This window comes from Ricinus communis, chromosome 1, assembly GCF_019578655.1.
Source record: "Ricinus communis isolate WT05 ecotype wild-type chromosome 1, ASM1957865v1, whole genome shotgun sequence".
Lineage (NCBI taxonomy): Eukaryota > Viridiplantae > Streptophyta > Magnoliopsida > Malpighiales > Euphorbiaceae > Ricinus > Ricinus communis.
This window is the reverse complement of record NC_063256.1, coordinates 35,964,013-35,981,213: the sequence shown is the minus strand read 5'-3', so window position 1 is coordinate 35,981,213 and position 17,201 is coordinate 35,964,013. Positions and strand designations below refer to the sequence as shown.

General features: G+C 31.1%; 4 protein-coding genes and 1 long non-coding RNA gene across 5 annotated transcripts; 1 reads left to right on the top strand and 4 right to left on the bottom strand.

The window, feature by feature from the left end:
* Positions 1–518: 518 nt before the first annotated feature.
* On the bottom strand, positions 519–6,609 carry LOC8279820. The gene is made up of 5 exons (XM_048373653.1): positions 6,216–6,609; positions 5,689–6,048; positions 3,180–3,291; positions 1,191–1,516; positions 519–1,110 (listed from the first exon to the last, which is right to left on the bottom strand). The coding sequence occupies exons 1-5, from the start codon at positions 6,528–6,530 to the stop codon at positions 751–753; spliced, it is 1,473 nt and encodes a 490-aa protein (XP_048229610.1). The 5' UTR covers positions 6,531–6,609; the 3' UTR covers positions 519–750.
* A 1,670-nt stretch (positions 6,610–8,279) lies between these two features.
* On the top strand, positions 8,280–9,386 carry LOC112535072. Its single transcript, XR_003079274.2, has 2 exons — positions 8,280–8,762; positions 9,022–9,386. It is a non-coding gene; the product is annotated as an uncharacterized LOC112535072 (long non-coding RNA).
* A 280-nt stretch (positions 9,387–9,666) lies between these two features.
* LOC8279821 (17.3 kDa class I heat shock protein) lies at positions 9,667–10,617 on the bottom strand. Its single transcript, XM_002520435.4, has one exon. It carries the CDS (start codon positions 10,311–10,313, stop codon positions 9,837–9,839), a length of 477 nt encoding a protein of 158 aa, XP_002520481.1. The 5' UTR covers positions 10,314–10,617; the 3' UTR covers positions 9,667–9,836.
* A 3,027-nt stretch (positions 10,618–13,644) lies between these two features.
* On the bottom strand, positions 13,645–14,435 carry LOC8279822 (17.3 kDa class I heat shock protein). The gene is given in 2 exon segments (XM_002520436.4): positions 13,645–14,079; positions 14,082–14,435. Coding segments are annotated over 2 exon segments (471 nt in total). The 5' UTR covers positions 14,290–14,435; the 3' UTR covers positions 13,645–13,816.
* A 1,528-nt stretch (positions 14,436–15,963) lies between these two features.
* LOC125369446 (17.5 kDa class I heat shock protein-like) lies at positions 15,964–16,874 on the bottom strand. The gene has a single exon (XM_048371827.1). The coding sequence runs from the start codon at positions 16,765–16,767 to the stop codon at positions 16,306–16,308; it is 462 nt and encodes a 153-aa protein (XP_048227784.1). The 5' UTR covers positions 16,768–16,874; the 3' UTR covers positions 15,964–16,305.
* Between the last annotated feature and the right edge of the window lie 327 nt (positions 16,875–17,201).

Genomic DNA, 17,201 nt, shown 5'->3' with positions numbered 1-17,201 from the left:
TGTCAAAATAAATTTATATCTCAAAATTTCATATATATATATATAATTGAACCATATAAACAAATGAACCATATACATTGCAGAAAGGAAAAAAAGAAGAAGACAAAATATAAAGCAAATAAAGACAATGGTGGTGGAGAGCTAAAGTGTTGGAAGTGGCAGTGATACTTTGAGTTTCTTTTAAATATTGGATAAAAGGAAAAGGAAAATGATTAAAAAGATTATAAACAAATGAATTAAGCATTATAATGGTTAAAGCACTGTTCTCATATAATTTTTCTTTTTGTCTTTTTCAGTTATGACGAACATTTCTAAATAATTTGAAAGCTTATTTGATAAAAAGAATCAATTAATTTTTTAAAAAATAATTCATTAAATAAATATTCAAATTCTAGCTTATATAATTATCACTCCACTTTGATAAATATTATTATCTCATCAGTGACACAAAATTTAAGAATAATAAAGTGAATTTAAAAAATAAAATGCAAAATAGATGGACCGGAGATTAGTAATTCTGAAAATTCAAAATAGAATTTGAGAAAATGTGTAAAACATAGAATTAATAAGATCATTATGCAACAATTCTGATAGTAGACAGAGTAGAAAGGACCAGCAAGAATTACAGTCCAATTTATAAAAACCAGAATTCTATTAATTTTCCAAGATGACCTTGCAAGAAAAACACCACCAAATGGAAGAAACAAAGCAAGAAACAATAGCAAAAACTGCACATTGAATCAGAATCTCTTATTTAGAAGGAGATTTTCTTGCTTCAAAGCGGGCTTTCAAGTAAGAAACATGCTTGTCTTTCGGTGGCAGACATTCCCTGACCACTTCTATTTCGCTGAGCTTTGCTATCCATTTGTGCAAGGCAGGGAACTTTTGTTCAGTGATGAATTCCGTTTGCAGAAGACCTTGACAATATACTTGAAACCAATATGTAATCATAAATGCCGCAATGTCCAAATACCCGATTTTCTCACCTCCAAAGAATTCCTTTCCTTTCAGCTCGTTCTCCAGCAAGCTCAAGTTCTGATAAATTTCTTGATGCAGTTTCTCCAGCTCCTCGCCTTTAGCAATTCCTGCCTTGTAAGCCGTGTGCATTATCTGCATATAATCTGTCAGGAACCGGATTTACGTACAGAAGCCTGAGGAAACACACACAGATGTGTAAGTCATTGATTTACCTTTTCATCTACAAATTTAGCCCAGAAACGAGCCATGGCTCTGCTGTGAGGGTCTTTAGGCAAGATGGGATTATCTTGCCAGGTATCGTCGATGTATTCAAGAATGATAAGCGATTCTGCAATTGGTTTTCCATTGTGAACAAGAACAGGAACCTTTTTATGAACTGGGTTGTACTTGAGCAGCAGATCACTCTTGTTGGAAAGGTCTTCCTCTATGTACTCATACTCTATCCCTTTCAGTTTCAAGGCTATTTCTACCCTGCGACTAAAACGGCTCGACCAAGTGCCAAATAGCTTCACTGCTGCTGACATTTTTCTGGAGTCTTCTCACTTCTTGTTTGTCTATGAACTAAGCCTTACCGCTGGAAGTCATTTAAGTACAATCAGAGTGACAAGTTGAATAATAATATTGGTGAGAGTATCTGTTACAACATCATTTCATCTGTACATTTGAGCTGTGCATATTTGGTTGAGTTTACATTAAATGTAAAAAATGTCATACAGGAAGTATTATAGGAGAGATTATAGGCTATTCTTTAGGTCTTCCATGTTAATTACTCATCTAGAATTTCATAATCACAGGATTTTAACATGTCTTCTGTCAAAATGCAGAACAACAGAGAGTACCACTTGTCATTATTTTATCTTCTTTTTCCTGTAAACTCCCTCTTGAAAATAATGTTGTATAATATTTATATATAGACGTGGAAGCTATGGTTTTTCTACATATTAATTAAGGCATACAGTCTGTCTTCATTAAAAAAAGAAAAAACATGAAGTCCTTTGAAATGTTTATTCAGTAATTCCAAATAGTTGCAGCTGAAAAGTTGACAATTTGATTTCTGAAAATTACATGTATATATTGTTTAGTGCCAATGATGTCATTGATGACATTTTAATTTTCAGACACTTCAGTATTATCCTTACAGTTTTGACACTTAAATTAGTAACAAAATTCGATTAGAAGCAATTAAGAGTTTGACACTTAATGAAGTCTAAAGATAGTAAAGTTTATTCTTGGCAGCTTCAATTTGACACTTAACAATGTCTTTGTCTCTTGGAGGAAGGCAATCAATAACCACTTCTGTTCTATAGAGCTTATCCATCCATTTGCTTCTTGAGGCACTTGAACTACGGGTGGCAAAATCAAATCGAACCGACTGGTTTGGTTCGATACCATTCAATTATTTTTAATTTTATTTCAGTTAGGCTTAATAAAATATAAACTTGGGTCAGAAAATAATAAAAAACAAACTGAATAATATTTCGGTTTGATTTGATTTTTGCTCTAAAAATTTTGGTTATAACCGTACATATTAAAATGTTTGTAAACATCTAAAATTTAATTAATTTATTTATTAATAAAAAAAAGAACAACTTATTTAGCTCTAAAGTATATTTATTTATATTTTTTATTATTATTAATATCAAACAAAGAATTTTTTTTTTTATATTTACTTGTATATAAACATTTGTAGTTCAAATAATTAAAAATTAAAAAAAAAACTCTAAAAATTCCAAATAGATAAACCGAACGATTTGATTCAGTTATATAATACTTCAATTCGTTTTGGTCAACAAAATCAAAAAATTTAATTATTCAGTTTTTGTCAAAACCGAATCGACCGTTGTGCACCTGTACTTAAATCAAATTTAATTATTCTCTTTAACTTCCTCTTTGGCTGCACCAACCTTCAGTTGCTCTTTGCAGTATCATTTCTAATAAGATTGCATCTCCTTATGACCATCAGACAGTAGACTTTTGCAAGCACAAGTGATGTGTCAATAATGCCAAAAGAGAATTAAAATCTAGTCCAGAAGTGAGCTATGGCTCTGTCATAAGGGTCTTTTGCCAAGTATGAAGGAATAATTTTTCCAAGTCCGATCGATATAATTGAGAATGACAATTGATTCTGCAATTGGTTTCCATTGTGTATAAGCAAACAGGAATATTCTTATAAACTGGGTTGGAATTGAGAAGCAGAGGACCCTTGCTGGAGAGATCTTCTTCCATGTTCACATACTGCATGCCTTTCAACTTCAGGGCTACTTCTATTCTGTGACTAAAAGAACTTAGCCATGTGCCAAGTAGCTTCACCTTCTGCCAATTTTTCACTCTGCAATTAAGCATAAAATATCACCTAAACAAAAAAAGAAAATGAATAGTTAAAAATTTAATTTAATTTGTTTGGCAAATAAAATATTTTAGGAGACGAAGGAAATTGACCTGTAGAAGTTGAAATTGATTACATCTTAAATTGTTTATTTCTGTTGGTGCTTACTGGTACTATTTTCTTTTCTTCTTCCTTTTTGTTTTTATCTGTTAATTTTTTTTTAAATGAAAAGTAGCCACGTAATCATTTAGGATATTTTTGCGATTGTTGTTGGGTGTTCAAAAAGTAAGTCTGAAATTTTTTTATTTAATATATATATATATATTTTACTTCTGAACGTTTTTTTTTTTTTAAATTCGCCTTTAGAAAATATATCTATTCACCTGCTTTTTAAAAAAGTAATTTTTAAAACTCAAAAAATTAATTAAAATAAAAATTGAGATTGAAAAAGCATTTTCCTAAACTCACCCTTATGGATATTTTTATGCTTAAGGACCACATCAATTGATTTTTACTGAAATTCCGATTCGGCAAAAATTAAACTCAATTATTTAAATTATAGATAAATTGATAATTTTAAAAAATAATAATATAATTGATTGAAATCAATATTTTCATGATATTGTCCTTGTTATAGATATAATGATAACCCAAATTATGTTTGTTTTTATGTTAATTATAATTGAAATTCTGAAGTATATAAAAATATCAATATTTTCATGAAATTTGCATGATCATTATAATTATATGATTCATAGATATATTGATAGGAATTGAATTCTCTTTTGTTACTTTGTTCAGAATTAATAGAATATATAGATTGGTATAAAAATCTTATTCTAAAGTATTTGGAGGAAATTAAATTGGTTTTTTTATTTATTGAGATTCCTTTCAACATTATTAAGCAATGGTTAAAACTTCACCTTTTATTTTTCTTTGCTTGATTTGCTAATTTTCACCAATTCATACATATGACTAAGATAACTATGTGGTAACAAAAGAAGGTGAAAAATCAAATTGAGAAATCCAATGAAATGTCTGAAATTGACCAATTTTAGCATATTTTTCTTTCCATATGATTTACTTGAAAGATTTAAATCAGGGTTGTGTAAAGTGAAGTATCTCTATCCTCAAACAACATATATCTAAAGGTAATTAATCTTTAATTGTTTAGACTTGTCTAATTCTTTCACAATATTTAATGCATGACTTATATATAAAATCACTACATGAAATGTTGTTGTAACTAAAATGATCAAAATTGACAAATATTTTAATAATTCTTTTATTAAAAAAAATTAAATTTCCTATGACTAATATCAATTATATAAAATTAATTAATTTAATTTATAAACAATATTAGAATGATAAAATACAAAAGAAAAAAACTAAAATAATGAAATAAAATATTGTGTGCAACTACTTAATAAGAAATATGATTATTTAATACTTCTTTTTTGAACAATTAAAAGAGATTGTTTGGTAACAGAAGACTTAAAAGCCTAAAATAAATATAAAATGGACTGGATTAAGAACTGATGGCCTTACCCTAATAAGGAAACAAGGGCCAAAGGCCAACAACCAATACTTAAAAAATGGTTTACATGACATAACATAAATTCCATTAAATCCAGAAAAGTGGGCTTAATTACAATAAAAAATGTTGAAAGGTCCCTGTAAAACTTTAAACCAACCAAATACATGATTTTATTTATTAAGAATTTATATCTATTTTTGAAATTTAGTTAGTGGTACTTGACAACTATAAGAGTCACCTATATAGTTGATTCGTATAAATAATTGAAGGTTATATATGAATTTATAAACTTAATTAATGAATTTGTCGGAGGAGCTCGGGTTATAGAAGAAGGAGAAGAAGGAACTGAGAAGATCCTATGTTCGTTTTCGCCCTGCCCCGATGATGCGCTCCTAGCTCGCGCACCCAAGCCGGGTTCGATATCAATCAGTTAACAATTTAAACTAATAAAATTACGTACAAAATTGATCAATTATTTAAAATAATACGAATTGATTTTTTATAATTAAAAATAGACTTATAATGATAGAGTACGACAATGGTACTCTAACAAAACCTTAAAATAAATACATGAGCAAATAAATGAATAACAAAAAATAATTGTCATGTACCATTTCCAGCCCAACATAATCAATTTTCTTGCAGCCATCAACAAATTATGCTTTTATTCAAACTCAAAAGACTTACAAGCATATATATATATATATAGCCAACAGTACAAGCAACACTCAAATTAATATTACAATCATCAAGCCACTGACAACGAAGGAAACACACATGGAAGAGAGGTTCATAATGTTTATATATATGGAAACCATGAAGCCATGCAGTTTCATCTTTATACTCATTTAGAGGTAAATTTGACAGCTCCAAAGTGAGCTTTGAAGAAAGCAATATGCTTTTCTTTTGGAGGCAGGCATCCATGGACAATGTCAATTTTATGAAGCTTTACCATCCATTTGCAAAAAAATGGATACTTCTCTTCAGTGATCAAGTCTATTTCCATTACTTCTTGGTGAACCTGAACCCAGTGGCCTATAAAGAATGTCACAATGTCTAGGTACCCAAGCTCCAAACCTCCAAAGAATTCATGTTCTTTGTGTTTCAGTTCGTGCTCTAGCAGCTTCAGGTGCTCATGTACCTCATGTATTATCTTATCCTTCTCCTCTTTTATGGCGCACTCAATCTTGAAAGTGGTTGGCAATAGCTGCATATATATATACATGTCAATTTTAGCTCGTGAGGAAAGGCTTCTGCATTTTTATCCAACAACTATTGTTTTGCTCCATGCTTGAACAACAATATAAATCTTCAGAGAAAAACAAAGTGAGAAAAAGAAAGAGAAAAAAGAGGGTAGAGGGTGAATATTTTTACCTTTTCATCAACAAATCTAGCCCAGAAACGAGCAACGGCTCTGTGGTAAGGCTCTTTAGGCAGGATATGATGATGGTGTTTCCAGGTCTCATCAATGTACTCAATGATGATCAGTGATTCACAAATTGATTTTCCATTGTGCACAAGCACAGGAACTTTTTTATGAAATGGGTTATACTTCAGCAACAAATCACTCTTGTTGGCAAGGTCTTCCTCTATGTACTCATACTTGACACCTTTTATTTTCAAGGCTAGTTCTACTCTGCGAGTGAAAGGACTAGCCCAGTTGCCAATTAGCTTCACTTCTTCTGCCATTTTTCTTTTTCTGATTCTGGGGTATCTTTTTTGCTATGTGATTTGGGAATGTGGTGATGTTCTTTGTGTCGAGGAGTCATATATATATACATAGTGAGAGTATCTTGGTGGACAGAGCTATCTTACAGTTCCAATTACTAGCCAACATTCAAACTCTAATATCATTAATAATGTAATTGATGACCACATTGATTTGTGTTGATTTGGTTGAAGTTGTTATTTCTTGGAATCTTCACACCCTTCTTTAGTAACTAATCCAATTAGCTAGATTCTTATTTGCAATTGAAAATCATGGCTGAATAAATATCATTAACACAAAGATCTTTAGCTTTTTAAGTCAAATTTGTCACTAAATTAAGAAAATATACAGGATATTCTTACTTCAATTCAGAATACCACCATATTTAAAGTTTACTACCAGTAATACATTCTTACTTTAGAGTTTCTACAATTTTATAATTAAATTATTAAAAGACACCTATAATTGATTTCAAGTCTTTATATATAGGGTTAATTACTAAATAAATCCAAATATTTTCACGTTTTCCTAATTTTACCCAAACCTCCTAATTTCGATAATTTTATTCTAATTTGAAAACTTGATTTTAATTATATCTAACTGGGTTAAATTGAGAATTTGAGTTGACGTGTGTGCCAATTAGGAAAAGGAAAGAGTATTTTCAATAATACCATTGGTTATGTGACATGTAACAGAAATCCCTCTTATGATGCTTTAGGCTGCTGCAATTCTCCCTTAATTTGTAATATATTTAGAAACACTCTTCTTCACTTTAGAAATTAGAGTTTTAAATCGATAATAAAAAAGAAAAGAGGAACTTTAAATTGTACTATTTTTTTATTACTTTCCACATCAGAAATAATATAAATAATTAAAAAAGTTATTTTTTGCCAGGCGGCGACAAACACATCAACCATATATACAAGCTAATTTACCAATTTAACCCGACTGAAAACAATTGAAATTAATTTTTTAAATTAAAATAAAATTATCAAAATTAAAAGGTCTGGATAAATTTGAAAATATTTGAATTTATTTTTTCATTTAGCCCCATATATCTTATCATATTTCAATTTGCTGATCAATTCATTAATGCATTTTCGAGTCCAAAAGAGTTACAATTCTAAAAACTTGCTAGGAACTGCTCTTGTCCAGGCATATTATTCTTATATCGACATTCACTTTTCGCCTTTATCAAAAGCATTTTCTGGATCAAGCTGTCGTATGCTCACTAGTTGTCATATAATTCTCTACCTCAAGTGAATTTTTCCTGCATCATTACAAAATCGACCACAGAAAGAGATTTTGTCAATCATCGATATATTTGTAATATATATATATAATGGAGTAGTTAGTTGCTATGTCATTCTTGTAAGAAAATCCAGCAGCCGGGAGTAGTTATTCACATCATTATTGTATGCTTGGGTTAGGCATAAAATGGTGAGTCATTTTTTTATTTTAATTTTTTTGGATACGAAATGGTGATCCAATAAATTGAATTTGATAGGAAAAATGTAATAATTATTTGTTAACTTCAAGAATTAAACTTATTGGAAAATAATGGAATTTAATTGATAAATTTAGCCAATTAATTAATTAATAAGAGTATAAAATTAATTAATAGTGATTTGATTAATATTTTTATTTACTAAATACGAAACTAACTTTTATTAAAATTGAGACATTATAAATAATACGTAAAATCCTTGTAATAAGTACGATTTAAAAACTTAAACTGATGAATTTTAGTTTAGAAACGACTGGAAATCTAACTGAGATACCACACTTGACCAAGACGACAAACACCCAAAACTGTTTCTGTTCATCTTGTTTTTGTCATTACAAGACGTGAAATACAAGAATGCTGTATGCATCTTTCAGCCTTGGTATTAAGTTTCCGCCCCTGGTTTTTTATATATGTTAATTATGTAAGCCTGCGAATTGCAGAAGCAGTTGACTATATTTTCTGCAATTTCATTTCATGTTTATGGCTTCTTTAGTACTTCTATTGTCTGTCATTTTTCGTGCCAAGAACCAAAATCTTGCTTTTGCAGCATCACTACCATCTCCTTCTGGCAAAGCCATTTTTTCAGAGAGCAAAGACCCATTACCAGATACCACTAACAAATATGGGCCGGAAATCATTTCTGAAGATATTGAGGAGTTGAAGTTTTGTATAGATTTATCATAGCTTTTGCTGCAGATGTTACGAGGTAGAAATTCAGATCATGAAATTATTTTCATCAGAGCTTGAAGATCATTTTTAAAAAAATGGAGTTTTTATTTCTTGTTTACATGTAATTGTCAAGAAAAATTGAAGCTGAATTCAGGTTCAGATCAGGAGAGGTTTGCAACTTTCATTTTTATTGTGCTAAGAGAAGTTGCATCATTTTGTTGCTCGTTTTACTTCTGTGTGTTAAAAAGTAGACATTTGTCATTTGAGTAACAGTGTTGAATTTTTCCGTTGCACAGAGAGATTCTTCCACAACTAGGCCCATGATGATGCAAAAGATTGTACCATTGGGTGCATTTGGTATCCCAGTATGGGCTACAGGCTCACAGCCCAAACAAGAGAATAACAACATCTAGCAGAAGGGTTGAAGAAGATAAAAGAGTTGGGACTGTCAGAGCAATGATTACAACAGCAAAAGCTGTGACAAGTTCCTGAAGATAGGAAAGTGGAACTATGCCTAAATCTGAATTCTTGAATAGGATAAATTGACAATGTTGTGCATGTTTCCATGTTATCATATAACTTTATAATGTGTGTGTACAGAGCATCACTTTTGTGTGTATTTTAATATAAAGAAGAATGAAGAATTTGTGTTATAAGTAAATTTTGGAAATGTTGCTTGGGAAACCATTTCAGCCTTCACTTCCTGCTTATACTTCCGGTACATTTTCAGAATACCCAGTTTCAGAGAATCTGAGACACTGAAACAAAAAAAAAAAAAAACAGATATTAGGGTTTGGTACTATTTTTATTCATTTTGTTGGAACAAATGCAGAATTTGGATCAAGAATAACCATTTATTAGTAGTATTCTGTATATTGTCCCATTGGCTCATACTCTTATCGTAATTTGCTTAATCAGATCACTATAAATAAACACAATTATGAATTACAAAGATGCAATGTGTATCTATTAGATCAATAAACAAGCATTATAATAAATGCCATCTCACTTAGAACAAACAAGCATAACCTGTTAAAATCCAGAAATAACAGACACAACTTCTTATTTTTTATACACCATTTTTCATGTAATTTAAAAATACAGCAGTATCTCAACCAGAAATCTCAATACCCTTAACATCAGGTCTCTTCATTTCCTGATCTTTTGGAACAGTGACAGTGAGTACTCCATTCTCCATTGAAGCTTTAATTTGATCCATCTTCGCATTCTCCGGTAGCCTAAACCTCCTCAAAAACTTGCCTCTGCTGCGCTCCACACGATGCCAAGTATCATTCTTGTCTTCCTTCTCCACATTCCTTTCTCCGCTGATTTGAAGAACTCTGTCATCTTCGATTTCTACTTTCACTTCCTCCTTTTTAAGCCCCGGAAGGTCAGCCTTGAAAACATGAGCTTCTGGAGTCTCCTTCCAGTCCATGCGGGCATTCACAAATGCAGAATTCTCACGAGAGACGAGGGAAGATGAAGAAGGAAATGGGAAGTCTTTGAATGGATCCCAGAGATCGAAAGAGGAGAAGGGATCGAAGATGCTGCTTCTTGGGTTACCAAAGAAGCTTGGAATCATTGCCATCTTTTAATTCCAAAGGGGTTTTAGTTTGAAATTGTTTTGAGTTGTTCTTGCAAAATGTAGCTATAAATTGCTTCCTGCTTCGAAGCAGGGAGATGGGTTGAATATTTATAGTAGGCAGAGGAGATATGTTCTTTCTGGAGCCATCTGGTTGGTTGTCTTTTTTCTGTTTTTTTTTTTAGTTAATGAACTTTCTAGTAAAGTCTTGTCGTATTGAGGCTTTGTAAGAAGCCTCTACTCGTGATCAGCGAGGTCTTATTTATATATAATGGGCTTCATTCCAGCACTATTTATAATCCAACTTCAAAGTAATAAATAATAAAAAATTAAAAATATATATTATTTTAACTTATATTATTAAAATCAATCAAATAATGTAGATTTATTATATTTATTTTATACTTTTATGTTTAATATTCGAAATACGAGTAAGAGGAAACTTGTTGTCTTACAAGACATGATTCAAAGGCTTGTAATTAATAACAAGTTTCTTTTTTCCTCTTAGTTTTTCAGATTTTTTTTCCACGTAAAAGGCTTGACAGACCCATTGTGAGGTTGTGGGCTCGATGAGGCATTGTTGTAGAAGAGTCGGGCACTCGGATATGGCAAGAGCTAGGTCTGGTGGTGAGGGAGGTTGCAGAGGCTTTTTTGAAGACGTAGAGGCCATGAAGATTATCGAAAGATTAGTTGTTGAGGTGAGGAGGAATACAGTTAGAGTACTCTTAAGAAAAGATGTCCAACTTCTGATCTAACTTCTGGGAGAAATGTAAGGCCTAGTCTAACTTACCATCGATCTTTTTCAGGTACGTGTTCTAGGCTAGAGCATTAGAAGTTTGCCAGTTTAGCACTTCTCCTGCTTGAGTGAGCTTTTCAATCTGTCCAGAAAGAGCCACTTTTGAAGAGGTGACTTCAGATCTCATATTTTCTGACTTTTCTAAAGGAGGAAAATCATGGTCCTGAAGCATAAAACAACTTTGGACAGATAGGACTATGGACACGGGAGTTTGTATTTTTGCGTGATAAAATGGGGGAGAAACTTTATTGGAAGGTGGTCTACCTTTTGTAAAATCTCTAGTGCCTCTTCATAAATAGGTAAATGAGTCCTTACTTTTGATGCACCATCTGGGTCCTAAACATCGCGTCTGGGCTTCCTGTGTGAACATGGAGAACTGTAGAATACATTTGGAATCAGTCTGGATTTTTCAGATTTAGGTTTCTAGAAACATGGTTCTCATAGTTCCTCTGCACAGTTGCATCATAGGTCACATTTCGAAGGATCTATGTCCCAAATAAAGTGGCCATTGATTTTGATCGGATAGACATAGCATCCGGAGGGTGAAAAGCTATGTACCGGAAGTCCCTTTTCAGGTTTTGGAGATGGGACCGGTTGTATCATTGATGCTTAAAAGATGGACGGAGAGGAAGATGAAATTTTTTCAGTTTTTTTTGAAGATGGTTTTTACGGTACCATCTTTTTTCTTGATAAAAAAGGGATCTGTAGCTTGAATATGCTTATTCTGAGATTAGTAAAATTTCTCATAGTTTGTTGCCCATTCAAGAGGGATGAGCTTCTTTAGATCTCATTTTTCTAATTGTCGTGGTGTCTGCATAATTATGAGAACTATTATAATGCAAAAATATAACAATGCAATTAAAAGAACAGCATAAATTAAAAAATTTGCAACGAAAAAAGCAAAATTTTAAAAAAAAAATAATAGTTAAAAGAATTGACCGTAAAAAAAGAAATTTACCATGCGCCTTTCCCGTAAATCAGTAAAAGTCCTTAAACTTTTCGAAATGCAGTAAGAACTGGTCCGTCCTGTGGGCTAAGCTTGAATTTGTTACGGAAATTGTCCATCAAATTCACTGAACAAACAATATCTTTGCAAGTTTAGCAAACTCTACAAAGAAAAACACATAGTTTCATCTCACAGGATTTATGTACCAAAAAACCCATCTAAATTACATCATAAGGTCACGTTCAGCTAACCCCATAAACTACAATTTTGCAATGAGTATTCTTGTGACTGTGTGGGAAATTGAATCCCTAAACACTTTATTGGGTTGTAAAAAATGCAAGTGTTAACTTCAAAAGCATCCAATTGTTAGTCATGAAATTTAAGATTACTAGAGAATATCCTCTCTTGTAAAATTTTCAAGATTTAAACTCTAATTGTGGGAGAGCTATTTAATATTTCTCGGAATAATGATATAAATTGTCACTGAATTTTATATTTAGTTTTATTTTAGTTACAAAATATTAATTCATTTTGTTTCAGTCATCCAATTTTAATTTTATTTTAATTTAGTCATTTCACAAATAAAAGATTGAAACGTGGCAAAAATAATTAATAAAAAAAGAGTAATAAAAAAGAATATGACAAGGTCAATTCTTATTGACGAAGTGATTAAAATTAAAATTACAATCAAAATTAAAGTTGAATAATTGAAATGAAATAAATTAAGATTTTATGACTAAAATAAAACTAAGAGTAAAATTCAGTAATTATTTATATTATTATCATGGGAGAGACAGTCCAAACAATAAATAGAAGCTAGGATCTTCCTCCTGTATTATTTTTTGTACGGGGTCAAATTCTGAAAGGTGGAAACCCATGTGGAATATTCATGGCTCCTCCTGCCTAACTACTCTTGGCGCTTTCATACGCTGAAATTTGGGAAAAGATTCATTGATTCCTCGATTCCTCGATTATCAAACAAACCAAAGTTTTGTTCCTCTCCTTGTTGAGCAAGCTCAAATTTTTGTCGGGGAGGTTTCCGGAGAAGCTGGAGTTGGACTGTTCGAGCAATGATTGCAATGGCAAAGCTGCGACAAGACCCTCGTTAGAAATGTGGTGACAACTTTTGTTAGGTTTATCAGGACTTGAATGCTTTCGGTTCAGATCTTTGCCTAGATCAGAAATTCCTCAATCTGATAAAATGACATATACATAACAAGCAGGCACCAAATTGTCACACGTAAAGAACTCTTGTTATGATCAGAATGAATGTATATTTAGCATGGAATGTGAAATACTTAAGTACCAGAATATCAACTGTGATCCATCACTGTTATGTATTCTACTTTCATTCCAAAATTTTATATTCCGACAAAAAAAAAAAAACAAAAAAAAAAAAAGCAAAAGGACAAATGAGCAGGGAATTTTGGTTTACTACCCTTTATTCATATTATTGGAAAAAATCCAGAATTTTGAATCAAATACAACTAATAACCAATGCTTCCTGTAACTCCATGTGTGGAAGGCTTTTCTGTATTGTTCCATTGTATCGATTGTAGTTTGTTTAATCACATCAGAATCACTAAATACAATTATGATTTACAACAGCAGGTGCTATTTTTATTAGCTCAATGGACAAACATTACATTAAATATAACCTCAGTTCCTGTACCACACATAAACTAAACAAGCATAACCTGTAAAATACAAAATTAAGCAGACAGCACTTCAGGACCAGGTAATTTATGATTTACAAGAAACAGTATCTCAACCAGAAATATCAATAGCCTTAACTTCAGGTTTCTTGACTTCCACTTTAGGGACAATCACTGTAAGAACTCCGTTCTCCATAGAAGCTTTAACCTGATCCATCTTTGCATTCTACGGCAGCCTAAACCTTCTTAAGAACTTGCCACTGCTGCGTTCCACACGATGCCAGGTGTCATTCTTGTCATCCTTCTCCACATTCCTCTCTCCGCTGATGTGAAGAACTCTGTCATCTTCAATTTCCACTTTCACTTCCTCTTTTTAAGCCCAGGAAGATCAGCCTTGAATATGTGAGCTTCTGGAGTCTCCTTCCAATCTATGCGAGCATTCACAAACGCAGAATTCTCACGAGAGACGAATGAAGATGAAGAAGGAAAGGGGAAGTCTTTGAATGGATCCCAAAGATCGAAGTTGGAGAAGGGATCGAAGATGTTGCTTCTTGGGTTACCAAAGAAGCTTGGAATCATTGCCATCTTTTAACTCTGAAGGGATTTTAGTTTGAGATGAAGATTGTTTAGTTTTAGATCGTTCTTGTTCTTCTGTTGAGATGAAGCAAGAAGGTAGGTTGAATATTTAAATTCGGCAGGAGGAGATATCCTGTTCTTTCTGGAGCAATCTGATTGGGTTTTAGCTAATGAACTTTCCAGTATATTTCTGTAGCATTGAGGCTTTCTAGGAAGCCTCTAGTCTGATTGGGCTTTCCTCTTGCTATTAGGAAAAATTTATATAATCAGTAGAATAAAATATTAATATTGTTAAATTTTGCATGTAATTATTTAAAAAATAAATTTTATTCTATTAATAAAATTTTTATTCAAACAATTATAAATAAATCTAATAAAATTAATGATTTAAAATATATATATATATTTCTTGTCTATTTTAATTAGATTTTTCTATTTAAGAAAATTATGACAAGATTAATTATAAAAATTAAGATTATATTAAAGATATTAAGTGTTTATATATTTTAAAAAAATTATATTATAGGTAAATAATTTAAAAATTTATATAGTTGTTAACATATTTTCTTTAATCTTTTTTATTTGTCCTATTTCATGAAAAATAAAATTTAATATACTTTTAGCGATTAATAAAATTAATTATTTATTAACATTAACATAATATAATTTTTAGAAAGTCTTTATATATTAGAAATTTTCTTTATTAGTGAAAGAAATTAATTTTGTACCCATTTAACAAATTTAGAGTTTCATCCATATGTAATTGTTAATTCCATAATCTAAAGTATTATGTTTTTATGATGGACTTTATTATTTATTATTCATAGATACAATATTTATTGTTTATGATATTTATTTTTTATTATTCATTTTTTAATAAAAGATGTTTATTATTTATGATTTGTATGTTCATTAAATTATTTTTATCAATTTAGTAGTTATAATTTTATATATATTTCTCATATTACTATGAAATATTATTCAAATAAAAATTATATTGATTGTTTTATAAAAGTTAGATTTATTATTTTTCTGATAGATATTAAAATATTTTTGTGATTGACATAAAAATCCATCATTTATAGATAAAATAATTACTAATTTGTTAATTTCTCTCTATTCAATTATAAATAATTAATTTTGATATATTCTAATAATATGTTTTATTTTACTTTTTAGTTAATCTTTTATTAATAAAAAAAGATATAGTTTTAAAGTTATTCTAGTAAAGAGAATGAATTACAAAATCTCTTGATAGCTTTAATTTTTATATATATTATTTTAATAAAAAAAAGATGATTTTATGGTTTGTTGGAATATTTTTAATAAATTAAAGAATACGTCAAATTAAAATTATATTATAAAATATTTATATTATGATATAAATATCTTTTTAATAAAATAAAATAAATAAAAGATACATATTTAACATTTAAATAATAAATATGTAATGCAGATTTATACTAATATTGATGATCTATACCACATTGTACTGAATAATTAAAGCACTAGCCTTGGATCGTTGCACCATCTATGTTGTTTATAGCCAGTGGATTTAGTTGAGAGAGAGAGAGAGAGAGAGAGAGAGAGAGAGAGCTTCCTCTGCTTCCTTACTAAATGAATGAGACAAGGTTTTGATCATTTGATCTCTAGTTACTTTCATCTCAACATTCTCACTCTCACCAGCTGAATTCTGTTTTACTACCCTTTACTCATATTGTTGGAATAAATCCAGGATTTTGAATCAAGCACAACTAATAGCCAATGCTTTCTGTAATTCCATGCGTGGAAGGCTTCTCTGTATTGCTCCATTGTCTCAATTGTAGTTTGTTTAATCACATCAGAATCACTGAAAAGCAGCTGCTATTTTTATTAGTTCAACGGGCAAACATTACATTAAAATACAACCTCCCTGTACCACACATAAACTAAACAAGCATAACCTGTGAAACACAAAATTAAGCAGACAGCAGTTCAGGAACAGGAAAATTAGTTATATATATATGATTTACAGGAACCAGTATCTCAACCAGTAATTTCAATAGCCTTAACTTCAGATTTCTTGACTTCCTCTTTAGGGACAGTCACTGTAAGAACTCCGTTCTCCATAGAAGCTTTAACCTGATTCATCTTTGCATTCTCCGGCAGCCTAAATCTTCTCATGAACTTGCCACTGCTGCGTTCCACACGATGCCAGGTGTCATTCTTGTCTTCCTTCTCCACATTCCTCTCTCCGCTGATTTGAAGAACTCTGTCATCTTCAATTTCTACTTTCACTTCCTCCTTTTTAAGCCCAGGAAGATCAGCCTTGAAGATGTGAGCCTCTGGAGTCTCCTTCCAGTCTATGCGCGTGTTAACAAAAGCAGAATTCTGACGAGAGACAATTGAAGATGGAAAGTCTTTGAATGGATCCCAGAAGTCGAAAGAGGAGAAAGGATCGAAGTTGCTGCTTCTTGGGTTGCCGAAGAAGCTCGGAGTCATTGCCATCTTTGGAGGACCTGTAATTGGTTGGTTAATTGCTTGCTGAGAAAATGTTTTCTTGGTAATATGTTATTTTTTCTTCTTGGTAATGCGATGGAAGCGGGACAAGCATAAGCTTGATATTTATACGGAGCTGGGGAGACATCTAGTAATTTCTGGGGGCTGGACTTTCGAATGCAAAGCAAAGAAGTTTCTGGTAAGTTCTTGAATCCGAACTTTGGGTTCTTTTCACTGTTTTGAATTCAAGTATAAAAGTAATTCAATGAGTTTAGTGTTTTGCTGAAATGAAGATATCTTTCTATTAATACAAATTAAAATAAAAATATTTGCTAATATGTTAATGGATAAAATTATCTTAATTTACGTAAAAAGTTAAATATATCAAATCTAAACTTTTTTATTAAATAGTCCCTGAGTTCAAATGTCAAATTCACTCAATT